The following is a 14,331-nucleotide window of genomic DNA, read 5'->3' as shown; positions in this document are numbered from 1 at the left end:
AATGGAGTCCATTTTTACCACCAAAAAGAAAAAAAGTCTATTCTTACCATAATTAAGAGCTTCTGGTGCTGTCCATTTAATGGGAATCTGCTTTAAGCCAGAAGATGAATACACTCCACCATCCTCTTGACGAGACATTCCAAAGTCACTGATTTTCAGAACATTATTTTCACCTACCAGACAGTTTCTTGCAGCAAGATCCCTAGGTTACAATAAGACATAGGAAACACCTATTAAAACAAATTGAAAGCCGCTTTCACACTTATGACTTCCATGCTTTGCAATTTTACATTTGCAGTGTATTCATAATGAGGTTAAGAATGCTTGCAATTTACCAGTCTTTCCCACCTTTTCTGTCATAGGTAAAAATCATCCACAAGAACATTTGCATATGGAACAGGCCACATGCTAATCTCTAGGTACCACATATATTATTTCTATTTAAATAGAAAGACGCTGATTCTAGGGTTAAGAGAGAAAAATCACAGAGGAGAGACTAAGCAGACTTGGCATTATTTCTCCTTTGACTGGCTTTCCTAGAGCAGCACTAACAGAACTTTCTGTGACAATGGCATGTGCTGAGCTGTTCTGCCCAGTAGGTAGCCATTGGCCACGTGAGACTATTGAACACGTGCAATGTGGCTGGTGTGATGGGAAACTGAAATTTTAAATTTTCTTTACTTTCAGTTAGTTAATTTAATTTAAATAGCTGCATGTGGCTTGTAGCTGCTAAGTAGCCTTTGGCAGTGTAGCCCTAGAATTTCCCAAAGTTTGGAGAATGGCTGAGGTGCCAGAGAGTCCGGCGACTCTTTTTTTTTTTTTTGCATCTGGGATGTGCAAAACCCTACGTGATGATCTGCCCTGCCTCTCTCTCTCTCTCAACTTGTCTTGTTCCAGTCTGTCCATAATTTGCTATATTCCAGCCATATCCAGCTTCTTTTTGTCCCCAAACATAGGACAAATCCCCTAAACATGGCAAGCTTATTTCTACTGTAGGGCTTTGCACTTAGCTATTCCCTTTGCCTGGAGTGCTCTCCTTCTAGGCTTTTGCATAGCTGGCTCCTCTTCATTCATTCTTAGCTCAAACTGCTATACTTCCGAACCTCCCCTGCAGCTAGCTGTGGCCGTAATCTAAATACTGGCCAATGAGATATAAGCAGAAGAGTTGTCTAGAATTTTTAGGAAGTTTCTTTAAAAGAAAGGGGAAGTACCATTACATTTCTCTCCTCAGAGAACTCTATCTTGACCACCCTTAACTAAGAGGAAAGACAGCAGTGAACAAAACAGACCAAGTACTCTCATTCTAGTGGGGAAGACATTCAATAATCACATTCATATATGTACATATAAATGTTTATATATAGAAAATATAGATAAAGTATATGAGCAGGCACACACACAAAGAATATCAGATAATAGGTCAAATGATGTTGAGTGTTAAGAAGAAAAAGTTGTATAAAGGGAAAAAGATTTACAGGCGGGAATCCTATTTTAGATAGGTTGTTAGGAAAGGTCTCTTTTTGATAATGTGATATTTGATCAAAGACCTGAAGGAAGTTAAGGAACAAGCCATGAGGATATCTAGGTGAAGAGCGGTCAAGGTAGAAGGAATAGTAGATACAAAGGCCCTAAAATTGGTTCATGCTTGGTATATTCAAGGAACATCAAGGAAGCCAGCAGAGCTGGAAGGGAATGAGTGAGGGAGAGAATAGCAGATTTAATCAGAGTTAGCCAGGACCAAATAATATATGGCCTTTTAATAGCAGGCTCCTTGGCTTTTATTCAGCTAGGAGGTAACCAGAGAGTTCTGCACACAGGAATGACATAATGTGACTTATTTTTTGAAGGATTATATGTTACTATGTGGAGAATGGACTGGCAAAACCAGAGAGACCAGTAAGCAGACTATTTCAGAAGTCTAGAAGAGGTGACGATAGCCTACACTAAGATGAAAGTGGTGGAGGTGGTCAGAAGCTATCAGATTCAGAATATATTTTGAAAGTATCAATACAATCAGTAGGGTTTGCTGGTAGACTGGATGTGGAGTAGGAGAGAAAAAGAGTCATGGATGACCCAAGATATATTGGCCTAAGCAACTGGAAGATTGGAACTGACAGTGAAATGGGGAACTGGGGGAAGAACAAGATTCACAGAGTGTGGCAGAGACAGCCAGTTGCCCCCTAATGTCCATTTCCTCTTCTGTTTTAGTAAAAGTGCTCCATAATTTCAAGGATTGAAGAAAGAAGGCTGAGAAGGAGCAGCAAGTGAGGCAGGAGGGAAACCAACAGAGGGGCTGGTGTCCTGGAAGCCAAGTGAGGAAAGCTTTTCAAGGGGGAATAGAAATTAACTGTCATCTACTACTGAGGAGACAAGAAAGATGAGGACTATGAACTGGCCATTAGATTTGACAACATGGAATTTAGTGAGACACTGACAAGAGCAATCTCAGAGGAGTGGTGGGTACAATAGCATGACTGGAGTGTGTTCAAAGAGAATGAGAAAAAGAAGTGGAGATAGTGAGTTTAGACGCTCTTCTGAGTAAATTTGCTATAAAGGGGTACAGAGAAATGGGGAGGCAACTAGAGGGGGTTTCAGGTCAAAGGAGTTTTTCCCCTAATATGGGGGCTATTACATGTATTTAGGCAGACAGGGATAATACTGTATAGAGGGTAAAACTAATGCAGGAAGGGAAAGGTGACAATGGCAGGTGTGAAGCCCTTGAAAAGAGGTGATGGTATCCATGTGAGCTCTTCAGAGCTGTATCCCCAATGCCCAGAATAGTACTTGGCACATAGTAGGTGCTCAATAAATGTTTGTTGAATGAATACATATATATTGTCTTATCCTAGCAGTGATCCCTGCTGAAGGCAGGTCGTCTATTCTGTGCTTTCTTTTGTAATTCTTTTCCCCTGAGGAACAATCAACAACTTGTTTCTCTTTCAGCTGAGATGGTTTTACATATTTACCTTTGAAATGCACCTCTATATGTCAAACATGACTCAAGGCTTCTAAAAAAATAAAGTCTAATTTACAGGATTGGTCTTATAACATAGGAAGTACCTTGAGCAACTGACTTATATCAGTAGTTGACTGGTAATGATGATATTTCCTCAGGGAGTTAAATTAGCCTTTTATGTTTTAGTAGGAACCTTGGGCGATAGTACCTAAACACATTCAGAAAGGAATGTGACATTTTCTACCTTACTAATTTGCTAAGATTGGCTTTATTCATCAGATCCAAGTTTCACAATGGAGAACCTTAGAAGAAGCCCAAGGTTAAAATTAAATCTTTGACTTGCTTCCCAGCACCCACTGGAAGAGTGAGGGACTCTGGTTTGTTGCTAGACAAAGTGAGTGATAGTGAAATGCTGGTCCATCTTAATCTGTAGGAAGGAACTATATTATATGTGCTCAGGAACACCAAGTCCTACCTATGGCAGAGATGGCCAGAATAAACAATAGCTTTGCCACTTGTTTGAGTGGCCTTGGTTAATCTTCATTTTAGGCATCTATAAAACACAACCTAGCAGGGTTAAATGGGCTAATGGTTGTAAAGTGCTAGTATGCAATATATGATTCAAAATAAGTCTTAAACAAACAAGCTATTACTGCTGCTGCTGCTGCTGCTACTACTACTACTACAAGAGGACCTGGAACAGTGAGATAGAGTTTGTGACCTGCAGTATTTGCAGATGATATGATTTTTATTTTTACACAGAAAATCTCAAGGAATTTATGTAACAAGAACTAATAAACAAATTTAGCAAAGTTGCAAGGTAAAAGGTTAATATTAAAAAATATTCTTGCATGATAGCAGCAAACAATTGGAAAATAAAATAAATTCCATTTACAGTAATGCCAATAAAACAAATACCTAAAAATAAGACAATCAAGTTTTTTACACTCACAACTATAAAACTTGACTGAGAAAAAAATAATAAATAAAAGGAAAGACAGTCCATGCTCAATATTGCTAAGATGGCCAAATTAATCTATAGATTTAATGCAATCTCAGTCATTCTAGCAGACATCTTTGTAAAATTAGACAAGCTCATTTTAAAGGCCATATATGACAAACCCACAGCTAACATCATTCTCAATGGTGAAAAACTGAAAGCATTTCCTCTAAGATCAGGAACAAGACAAGGATGTCCACTCTTGCCACCTTTATTCAACATAATTTTGGAAGTTTTAGCCACAGCAATCAGAGAAAGAAATAAAAGGAATCCAAATCAGAAAAGAAGAAGTAAAGCTATCACTGTTTGCAGGTGACATGATACTATACATAGAAAATCCTAAAGACACTACCAGAAGACTACTGGAGTTCATCAATGAGTTTGATAAAGTTGCAGATACAAAATTAATACACAGAAATCTCTTGCATTCCTATACACTAACAAACAAACAACGAAAGATCAGAAAGAGAAATTAAGGAAACAATCCCATTTACTATCATATCAAAAAGAATAAAATACCTAGCAATAAACATACCTAAGGAGGCAAAAGACCTGTACTCAGACAACAGTAAGATGCTGATGAAAGAAATCAAAGATGACACAAATAGATGGAGAGATATACCATATTCTAGGATTGGAGGAATCAATATTGTTAAAAATGAATATACCACCCAAGGTAATGTACAGATTCAATGCAATCCCTATCAAATTACCAATGGCATTTTTCACAGAACTAGAACAAAAAATTTTACAATTTGTGTGGAAACACAAAAGACCCCGAATAGCCAAAGCAATCCTGAGAAAGAAAAATGGAGCTGAAGGAATCAGGCTCCCTGACTTCAGACTATACTACAAAGCTACAGTTTGGTACTGGCACAAAAACAGAAATACAGATCAATGGAACAGGATAGAAAGCCCAGAAATAAACTCATGCACCTATGGTCAACTAATCTATAACAAAGAAGGCAAGAACATACAATGGAGAAAAGACAGTCTCTTCAATAAGTGGTGCTGGGAAAACTGGACAGCTACATGTAAAAGAATGAAATTAGAACACTCTCTAACACCATACACAAAAATAAACTCAAAATGGATTAAGGACCTAAACATAAGACCAGATACTATAAAACTCTTAGAGGAAAACATAGGCAGAACATTCTCTGACATAAATCACAGCAAGATCTTTTTTGACCCACCTCCTAGAGTAATTGAAATAAAAACAAAAATAAACAAATGGGACCTAATGAAACTGAAAAGCTTTTGCATGGCAAAGGAAACAATGAAACGAAAAGAGAACCCACAGAATGGGAGAAAATATTTGCAAACGAAGCGACAAGGGATTAATCTCCAAAATATACAAACAAACAGCTCATGCAGCTCGATACCTAAAAAAACCAAACAACCCAGTCAAAAAATGGGCAGAAAGTTGGTTTGGGGGTGCTGAATTCCCTTAGCTTTTGCTTGTCTGTAAAGCTTTTGATTTCTCCGTCGAATCTGAATGAGACCCTTGCTGGGGAGAGTATTCTTGGTTGTAGGTTTTTTCCCTTTTGTATACGTATAACTGATTCACTTTGCCATACAGCAGAAACTAACACAACATTGTGAATCAACTATACTCCAATAAAAATTAATTAAAAAAAAGGGTGGAAGATCTAAATAGACATTTCTCCAAGGAAGACATACAGATGGCCAGGATGCACACTGAAAGATGCTCAACATCACTAATTATTAGAGAAATGCAAATCAAAACTACAATGAGGTATCACCTCACACCAGTCAGAATGGCCATCATCAAAAAGTCTACAAGCAATAAATGCTGGAGAGGGTGTGGAGAAACGGGAACCCTCCTACACTGTAATGGGAATGTAAATTGGTATAGCCACTATGGAGAACAGTATGAAGGTTCCTCAGAAAACTAAAAATAGAGCTACCATATGATCCAGCAATCCCACTCCTGGGCATATATCCAGAGAAAACTGTAATTTAAAAAGATACATGCACCCCTATGTTCATTTCAGCACTATTTACAATTGCCAAGACACAGAAGCAAACTAAATGTCCATTGACAGAGGACTGGATAAAGAAGATGTGGTACATATATACAATGGAATAGTACTCAGCCATAAACAAAAAATGAAATAATGCCATTTGCAGCAACATGGATGGACCCAGAGATTGTCATTCTGACTGAAGTCAGTCAGATAAAGACAAATATCATATGATATCACTTATATGTGGAATCTAAAAAAAAAAAAATGGTACAAATGAACTTATTTACAAAACAGAAATAGAGTCATAGTTGTAGAAAACAAACTTATGGTTACCAGGGGAGAAAGGGGCAGGGGAGGGATACTGTGAGAGACTGGGAGACTGGGACTGTAATATACACACTACTATATATAAAATAGATAACTAATAAGGACCTACTGTATAGCACAGGGAACTCTCCTCAATACTTGTAATGACCTATATGGGAAAAGGATCTAAAAAAGTGTGGATATATGTATGTGTATAACTGATTCACTTTGCTGTACACCTGAAACTAACACAACATTGTAAATCAACTGTACTGCAATAAAAATTTTTTAAAAAATGGACATGGAAATGTAAAGGTTCTAGAATAAAGTAATTTTAAGAAAGAAGTATAAAGTTGAATGACTTACCTAACCTGATGCTAAATCTCACTATAAAGCTACTGTTATTAATAGTTAAGTAAAGGAAAATAAGATATTATAGATCAGTGGAACAGAATAGAGGGTCCAGAAATAGATCACATACGTATGGTCAACTGATTGTGAGAGAAGTACAATGGCACCGCAGGGCACACCTCCCAATCTTATTCAGTCAACTGGCTGACACCTCCTCAGAGCCAAATGCCATTACTCTTGGTCGGAATGAGCTTTTATTCAGTGCAGCATTTTAGTCATTTACAGGATTGCAGTGTTAGTACCTTCCTCAGAATAATACCTAAGCTTTACAACTACATACACTTCTGTTGTAACTATCTTCACTGCAGCGCCAGCTTAGTGTTTGTCCTCTGAAATGATGCTTACAGTTCTATGAGGGACCAAACTAAAACTAATGTAGCTGTATCTTCAATTCAATGTAAATAACGTTTCAGTTAAGATTTACAGAAAACTTTACTTTCTTTGGGTGGCAGTAAGTTCAAGTGCATGGAAATGATATCTTTTGGGCATACTCTATGAATTAAAAGCTTAGGCCTTCAGGCAGTAAGCACGCCCTGCATACTCACAGTTTGCCTAGTATTCTAAAAAGAATTAAAGGAGATAGGAACGACAGATATGGTCTCTGGGCTGAGAGGCTGACAATCTAATTTGGGAGATAAGGTAGACACACACCTCTGCCCCTTCTCGCCTCTCCATTCCTTTCTTTGTTAAGCTCACGGTTGCCCAGCCCCGGGACAGACACTCTAGGAGACCGCTCATGCTCCCTGCCTCTTCACACATGAAACTGCCAGAGAACAAGTCAGTATGAGCCAGTGTGTTACCAACTGCAAATCCTACAGGAATTCTGAGATGAGAAGTCTCATAACAGGCTGGTATGGTCATTCACAGGAGGTATCGGAGATAGCTGTATCTCACCATGTGCAGAGGAATATCACAGTGAACGCTGCTGGCAGCCGAAAGGATATGGAAATGTTCCACTTATGTCTGCTGAGTAATCTTATTTGAAAACTCCAACTTCTGAGTGTATACCAGGGATGTCTTACAAGTTGTACATAATACGAGACAGACAGGCTAATTAAGGATAAAATGAGAACAGAACAGTTACAGGAAATCCAACGCCAGCAGGCAATGGAGATGAGCGCATTTTCTTTGTTCTCTGGAAAGTACAGCAGTGCGCATCTTGCTCTGTGGTGATGTTGCCTCTCAGGGCAAATACTATGGTAAACCAGGAACAACCAGGAGGTTGGGTCAGTGTTCTCCTTTGCCGGCTTCTTTATCCCAAACGTCACTTACTACTTGCAGCTAAGATTCCCCCAAGTCAAGATTTATCCCTCACATAGGAAAGGAGTTAGAGAAATATTTGCTTCTTTTCCCACTGGGTCTGGATAATACTGAGCCACAAGTAACTATCAGCACTTAGGAGGAGAAAACCTCTTTAAGGCCCTGACATTTCCTCATTCTAACACATGGCATAAAGCCAACAACCCAGGGGTGGGGGAGAAATGAAGCAGACTTCATCTGCCTTATTATGTTCTGCTAAAGAACAGAATTCTCATATCTTGTTACTGCACAACGTCTATAACTGATAGTGGAAGCACATTTTGGGGGCATTTAGAGGAGTAGTTAAAAGCAGCAATTTTGAAACATTACATCATTTACTAGCTCTTGGACCTTTAGAAATTTACTTATGCTTAGCCTCAGTTTTCTCATCTGTAAAGTAGGAATAATAATAGTATCTACCCAAGATTGTTGTGAAAATTACATAAACTACGTAGCACAGTAATTGGAAAATAGCCACACAGATATAAAACTTCACATTTACCACAGTAAAACTTGAATTTTAGCCACAGAAGCCAAGTCTTGGAGAATCACTGCCTTTTCCCCGCTTCTAATTGGAATATTTGACTATTTTTCTATTTATATAAATATAAAAGCCATTCAATTTAGTGCTCCTAACAACGATTTATATAGTATTTACTACTTGTTAGGCATGCAAGCTCCTTTCATAAATGTCACTTAATTCTTCTAATTAACTGTATTTATGATCTTCATTTTTATAGATGATGAAACTCAAGCCCAGAGAGTGAAGTGACTGCCTAAGGTTACACAGCCCACAAGGGGGTGAGGTGGGGAGAAGCAGGAATTGGACCCCAGCAGCCCAGCCTCAGAGTCTGACATTTTAGCCACCTGTTATCATGCCTCTCAACACATTCTGTAATTCTCTTTCGGAATGTAATCCAATTACATACCACTTAATCTACAGCCAATGGCTACAATTTCTGAATTTTAAACAACAAAAGGGTTAAAATTGGTTACCTTTAAGAAAAGAAGTGACACTTCAAACTCTCTCCCCTCTCAAAAGTGAAAAAAAAAACCCCAAAATAATCTATATAATAAGCACATGAAAAACCCATTTTCTGAAGAAGCCAAGAGTCACTAATTGCTTTAAAACAATATACATGATTGTTCTGATGGAAAGAGAGTAGGATTGCCTGTTTCTTGTTGGAAAATTTTGCACATGATAACAGAAATAGAACTATAAACCGTCTGACAGAGCACACCAGGAAATGGAGGTGAGGCAAGATGGCGTGTCTTTGGCAACAGAGCTGGCACCTCGGGGACGGTTTTATACCAGCCGATAATAAAGCCACTATTTAGCTGACGGTGATGGGATCAGAGATTAGACCAAAAAGAGATGACCAGCCAGATCCTTCTGCCAATCACACGTTGCTTATTTCCACTTCAGAATCTACCTTATCTTTCCTTTGAATAAAGTACATGTAAATGTGAAAATCTCTCTCCATTTCTTGTTTTCAGTTGCACCTGTGACTTCACTCCCAGTTTTCCACTGGTCCCATTGTTCCTCACCACCTCTCTCTCTTCCCTTCGCAACTTCCTCCATCACACTTCATACCTCTCGCTTGGTGAGCTCTGTGCCCAGTGTTAATGGGGCACTTATTTCCAAAAGCACAGGCCCCAAAGGAAGCCCCAGCTGCAACACTGTGAAAATTAGCCCCATTATTAAACTGTGCTTTTCCTGTTCCTTTGAAAAATTGTTGAGTGTCACAGACTTCTGGGAGGTTGGAAGGAAAGTGCTGCTTCTGTGAATGCAGTAGCAGACCATGTGTGGAGGGGAGGTCAGAGTGTAATTTATGCCTTTTGCTCAGGGCTGGTCCAGTGCCCTGTGGGTTTATATGGTGACAGCCAATGGGCTCCTGAAATCCCTGTCCTGCTTCCCGCCAGGACACTTAGATTCCTCAAGATCTGAGTCTCTTCATTTACTTAAAGCCTCTGCAAAAATGCGAATATGTTACCTGTGGGGAGGGAGGCATGTATTACCTTTTTACTCACATTTTGCCATAAATTATTCCAAGAGATAATTGAATAGACATCATAGAAAATCTTACGGATGACAGGGCAGGCATGTTCTGACAGTGAGAAGAAAGAAGAGAAAAGGTAAAATCGAGTAAAAAGAACTGGCTGAGGAAAGCCGGCCTGGGCAGGGTGTACAGCGGGCTCTTAGGGGAAAGTCAATCCGGGCACTGGGTGAATATATGAGTGTGATGGGGCTTTGGGTGTGGGCAAAATGCAGCTACAACTTCTAAAAAAGCTGTCTAGGGCTAGCTCTAGTGTATTCATTCTAAACCAGATGAATCTCTTTCTCAACAGCAAAGGAAGGTCACCACCGGAGGCTTAGCTGCCTCAACCACTGAATCTACTTACACTGGAGTAATGCTCCACTGGGCTGCATTCTGCGGAGAAACAGAGGCCTTTGGTGATCTCCTCTAATGAGGCTGCTGCCTGATGGCTGGGGACATGAAACAATTAAGTCCTTGCCTGACAGAGCTGGCTGCATGAGAACCACTTATGGAAGCTCCTGGAAGTCATCTGCCTTTACTTAAAATGGACATGATCAGCACATATAGAAGTGCTTACTTCTTTTGGCTCTTTCATCTCCTTCCCTTGGGCAACAAGCGAATTCCAGCTGGCCACGCACAAGTACAGACTCCACGTATTCTTTTATTTAGCTTATAAATCAATTCCTGGATAGTTAGGTAAAGAAAGGGAACTCATACTAAATATGGATATTGAAAAAAATTCAGAACCAAACACATAGTGATAATACTTGCTTCAGTCCTCAATTTACCTGAAAAACCCAAGGGGAACTTTCTTTGTATTTAACTACTGGGATTAATCTGGATGGTTTATAGTTTTATAAAGCTCTATTTGTATGGTCAGAAATAAATATCTCTCATTCACCATTTTCTGCTATCACCTGAGGGCCACGTTGTGAAATTAGATACCAAATACCTAGAGACCACTACAGATTTTAAATAAATATTGATCTAATGTTGAATCTATTAATAAAAAGAGTCTGGCCAATAGGAACTAGGGCATGGTGGGCGGGGAGGAGGACAAATTAAAAAACATTGATGGCAAGTAAATGTTTAAATCTCTTTAGTTCACAGAAATGTATCAAATCCCAATGGGTAATTCAGCAAGAAAACAGAGCTGTCTTAAGCATGCACATTAAAGGCCAACAGCTGTCTTGAGGCTGCAATAAAATGCGTTGCAAGGACTTGCCTCCAAAGTTAGCCTCAGTACTAACGGCAAGAGCCTCTACTCCTAAAAGACTTCCGGAAGGGAGATTTAGAAAATATCCAACCACTCCTATTCTGAGAGTATGAGAAATGAGAACAAAAGCCACTTGCCTGGGTGACTAATGATACAACCTACAATGTTACACTTGGATGCAGTAAGTTACTCTGAGCAACAGGTAGAAAAAAGTGACAAAATCATGCCTTACTAAAGAGTCATCAAGATAATAGCAACCATTTGTTGAGTGTTTTATACGTGTCAGGTACAGTGTTAGATCTTTTTCAAATAACTGATTTTCGATTAATACTCAACTTCATGCATACTAATCTGAACATTAGATACATTTCAGATTTTTCCAGAAGCAATAATGAAAACATCTCCACTGTTGGGAGTTCTGGACAAGGGGCTGGAGACTTGAGTTCTCACCAGTGTTTTGCTTAACAAGATGTGTAAACGAGTACATCACACATCATTTTCCTGGACCTTGGAAATGAGAGCACCAGTTCTTGACTTTTTTTGAGCATAAGGGCTCCCGCATAATATCCAACAGTTTTATGATTCCTTTGTACCACATCTACCCTGATGTGAGAGGTGTATATTTTATAATGGCTGACAGAGAAAATACAATATAATGGAAAGGCTACTAGGGATTCAAAGATGTTTTGAAACAAATTTGTATTCTATTAATCACAACAGTAAAATAGTATTGTGTATAGTTATATACAAATATATTATTCTGTCTCAAACAATGCTTGATGTACACTTGGAACACTTGCAATAACTTGGAGGAACCAGTGGTCCATGGTCCACCACTTGGTGGCCAGCACATGGTCCTTTCAACTAACATTCTGTAAGCTCTAGGTTAAAGGCGTTGTCTTACTGTAACTGGCTGGATGAATCTAGACACACAGTGATGCTAGATGATCCTGGTGAAGAGTTTTCCACCTTTCCATCGCAAAAATGAATGCCAACAGCTGATGGATGGAAGTAAAGCTGGGAGGGTAAGTTACAAGTTACAAGCTACGACCAAGGAAATACATTTCTCAACCCTGTAAGAATAAGAGTGACAATTTATTTAGCATCTAGTATGTGTCAGGCATGATATCAGGAGCTTAACCTATTATCCCTAACCCCTATTTTAAGTGTAAGTATCTCTATTATACCGATAAAGAAACTGAGGCTCAGAGATTAAATAACTTGCTCAAGAAAATATAGCTGATAAGTGGCTGAGTATGCAATCTGTCTTGTTCCAAAGCCTGTGTGCTTTCAGTATTCTACAATGCTGAGCATTCTGGTTCCTTTGAACTACTGTTCATTTTTATCTTGACAAAACTTATACAGTAAATCCCCTACATACGAACCTTCACGCTGCTTTCAAAGATGCGAATGTATTATAAACCTATTACAGTACAGTACTATATAGCCGATCATGTTAGTTGGGTACCTAGGCTAACTCTGTTGGACTTAAGAACAAATTGTACTTACGAATGTGCTCTTGGAACGGAATTTGTTCGTATGTAGGGGACTTACTGTACTCTGCAATCTCTGAGTAGATAGATTTCTGCCATTTTGTTCCTGAGACTTGACTTCTTTTCCATTTAAGTTTGATGAAATAGAGCCCCTGATCAGTGCTTAGGCTCTAGAATATACACTATATTGAGAGGACTAAAGTAAACATTATTTTTTCTATTCTATTTTTTATTTTTCTACCCTGTATAAAGGCACATAACAATTCCTCCAAAACCATTTGTTGTTTATACTTTCACTATATGATACACATACACTGGCGCCTAAATTAGGACATAAAAGGCACATAAAGAGGAGAGCAACTGTGTAATCTGTGATGCACAAGGTGCCACAATGAGCTTCAAGATCATTTAAATTTTTAAGGTCTGCAAAATGTTCAGTTACTAATGAACAAACACACTCTAATTACGATGGAACGCACCTAGATTTAGATACTGAATGATCCGCAGATGGTTAACCCTTTGCAGGATAATAATCTCTGTGCAAGGGATGCCACAGACTTTGCACTTTGCTGAGAGGGTCAATAATGGATTATGTCCTCCAAATACCCTGCCCCTCAATTCTTCCAACCAGACAGAGCTACTTGGTCAAGCTGCACATTTGCCTCTGGTCTGGTGATGCTTAGTAGATTCTTAGGCCATACTCTTAGCCAAGTAGGAAGATGGCCATGTCTGGCATGCTAACACAAAAAGTGTCTTTAGAACAGTTTGAGCCCCTATGTACAGAGGGGAAATATCGAATCACATTTACTGTGGCACCAGTATCCTGCTAATGGAAAACATTTTTCACTATTTATAGGAATTCAAGAGAAGTAATGACTTTCTTCCATGTATCTCAACAGTTCTTTCCTTGCCTCCCATATACATTCTTTTAAAATGAAATTTTCATTATTCCCATTTCAATGTCTAATGTTGTTTTCTAGGTTTATGAAGTGATATCCCAGGTGACTTTATTATAAATTTCCCTTCAGTCCTATGATTGCTTTCAGCATATGAAATCCAAATAGGAGAGCCAAAGTTATGAATAAGGTCTAAGCCAAAGTTATGAATAAGGTCTATTATAATAATTCATTTTTATCTTGAAACAAAGATCTGAAATTCAATTTCTTTTCTGTCTCTCTATATTTTCCTTCCATAGTCAGGAAAGCTTGCTTTATCTTCACTCACTTTTAATTCTATATTATGTTTGATAAGACTATTTTTGTGGTATTACATTAAGACTTGATTTCATATATGTAACTATTTTTCTCTTGTACTTCTACAAGATAAAAGTTTTCAAAAATGTTCACCAAATGTCCTTCTATGATTAATTATTATTCGTTCTGTGATTCTTTGATGTAGTCCACACAAAATCTGCATTTTGCATTCATGAAGGATTACCTGTCTGAGCAAGTATTAACTTTGCATACACATGTGTCCTTTTGGTCTCTCACCAACTTGCAGACCACAGTTACATAAAACAAGTGTCTGAAAGACTCAAAGTGGACAAAATAATAATTTATATAAATGTAAAGCCTATCATGCCTAAAGGATACCACATATTTTTGCAAATTACAGTCATCT

The 14,331-nt window shown here is 38.5% G+C and overlaps 1 protein-coding gene across 6 annotated transcripts in view; it reads right to left on the bottom strand.

Moving 5' to 3' along the window:
* Positions 1-14,331, bottom strand: part of FER (FER tyrosine kinase) — a 434,937-nt gene that overhangs the window by 21,513 nt on the left and 399,093 nt on the right. For all 6 annotated transcript variants that reach the window (XM_061189502.1, XM_061189501.1, XM_061189497.1 and 3 more), the window contains one exon: positions 48-202. In XM_061189502.1, coding sequence (XP_061045485.1) covers positions 48-202 — 155 coding nt within the window. The remainder of the gene's footprint in view (positions 1-47; positions 203-14,331) is intronic.

The sequence above is a fragment of the Eubalaena glacialis genome, chromosome 4 (assembly GCF_028564815.1).
Source record: "Eubalaena glacialis isolate mEubGla1 chromosome 4, mEubGla1.1.hap2.+ XY, whole genome shotgun sequence".
Classification (NCBI taxonomy): Eukaryota; Metazoa; Chordata; class Mammalia; order Artiodactyla; family Balaenidae; genus Eubalaena; species Eubalaena glacialis.
This window is presented reverse-complemented; position numbering and strand designations above follow the sequence as displayed.